We start from the raw sequence: 904 nt of genomic DNA on the forward strand, positions 1-904 counted from the left end.
GAATTTGCTGCCCCCTTTTCATCTGATCAGTGCGCCGAAGGTGTAGTCTCTGTCGCCGGAGATGCTCTGAGAATATTTATGATCGACCGTCTTGGTGAAACGTTCAACGAAACAGTGGTCCCTCTGAGGTACACGCCTAGAAAGTTTGTTGTCCAACCCAAGCGGAAGTTGTTGGTTATTATCGAGAGTGACCAGGGAGCATTCACCGCAGAAGAGCGTGAAGCTGCAAGGAAGGAGTGCTTCGAGGCTGGTGGAATGGGAGAAAATGGTAATGCAGATCAGATGGAGAATGGTGCGGATGATGAAGATAAGGAAGACCCGCTTTCTGATGAGCAGTATGGTTATCCAAAAGCAGTGTCTGAAAAGTGGGTTTCTTGCATCAGAGTTCTTGATCCTAAGACAGCTACGACAACTTGCCTCCTGGAACTTCAGGACAACGAAGCTGCATACAGTGTCTGTACGGTGAATTTCCATGATAAAGAGTATGGTACTTTGTTGGCTGTTGGTACGGTCAAAGGGATGCAGTTCTGGCCCAAAAAAAATCTAGTGGCTGGGTTCATACATATTTATAGGTTTGTGGAGGATGGGAAATCTCTTGAGCTTCTCCATAAGACGCAAGTAGAAGGTGTTCCTCTTGCTCTGTGCCAGTTCCAAGGAAGACTGCTGGCAGGGATTGGACCTGTCCTCAGATTGTATGATTTGGGGAAAAAGAGACTGCTTAGGAAATGTGAAAACAAGCTCTTTCCAAACACCATTATCTCTATCCAAACTTACCGAGACCGTATATACGTTGGTGACATCCAGGAGGTTAGTGCTAGATCCTATTTTCACATTTTACTTATTATTCTGCGCTTCTTATTGGTAAGTATCTCATGGTTCGTTATAACTTTTTTTTTTTTTTTTG

The 904-nt window shown here is 44.5% G+C and overlaps 1 protein-coding gene across 1 annotated transcript in view; it reads left to right on the forward strand.

Annotated features, from left to right (window-relative positions):
* Positions 1 to 904, forward strand: part of LOC17884677 (spliceosome-associated protein 130 A) — a 4,399-nt gene that overhangs the window by 2,478 nt on the left and 1,017 nt on the right. Inside the window, exon 1 of the mRNA XM_006293243.2 lies at positions 1 to 807. This exon is cut by the window's left edge and continues 2,478 nt beyond it. Within this exon, the coding sequence (XP_006293305.2) occupies positions 1 to 807 (807 nt within the window). The remainder of the gene's footprint in view (positions 808 to 904) is intronic.

The sequence above is a fragment of the Capsella rubella genome, unplaced genomic scaffold, assembly GCF_000375325.1.
Source record: "Capsella rubella cultivar Monte Gargano unplaced genomic scaffold, Caprub1_0 scaffold_5, whole genome shotgun sequence".
NCBI classification, from domain to species: Eukaryota; Viridiplantae; Streptophyta; class Magnoliopsida; order Brassicales; family Brassicaceae; genus Capsella; species Capsella rubella.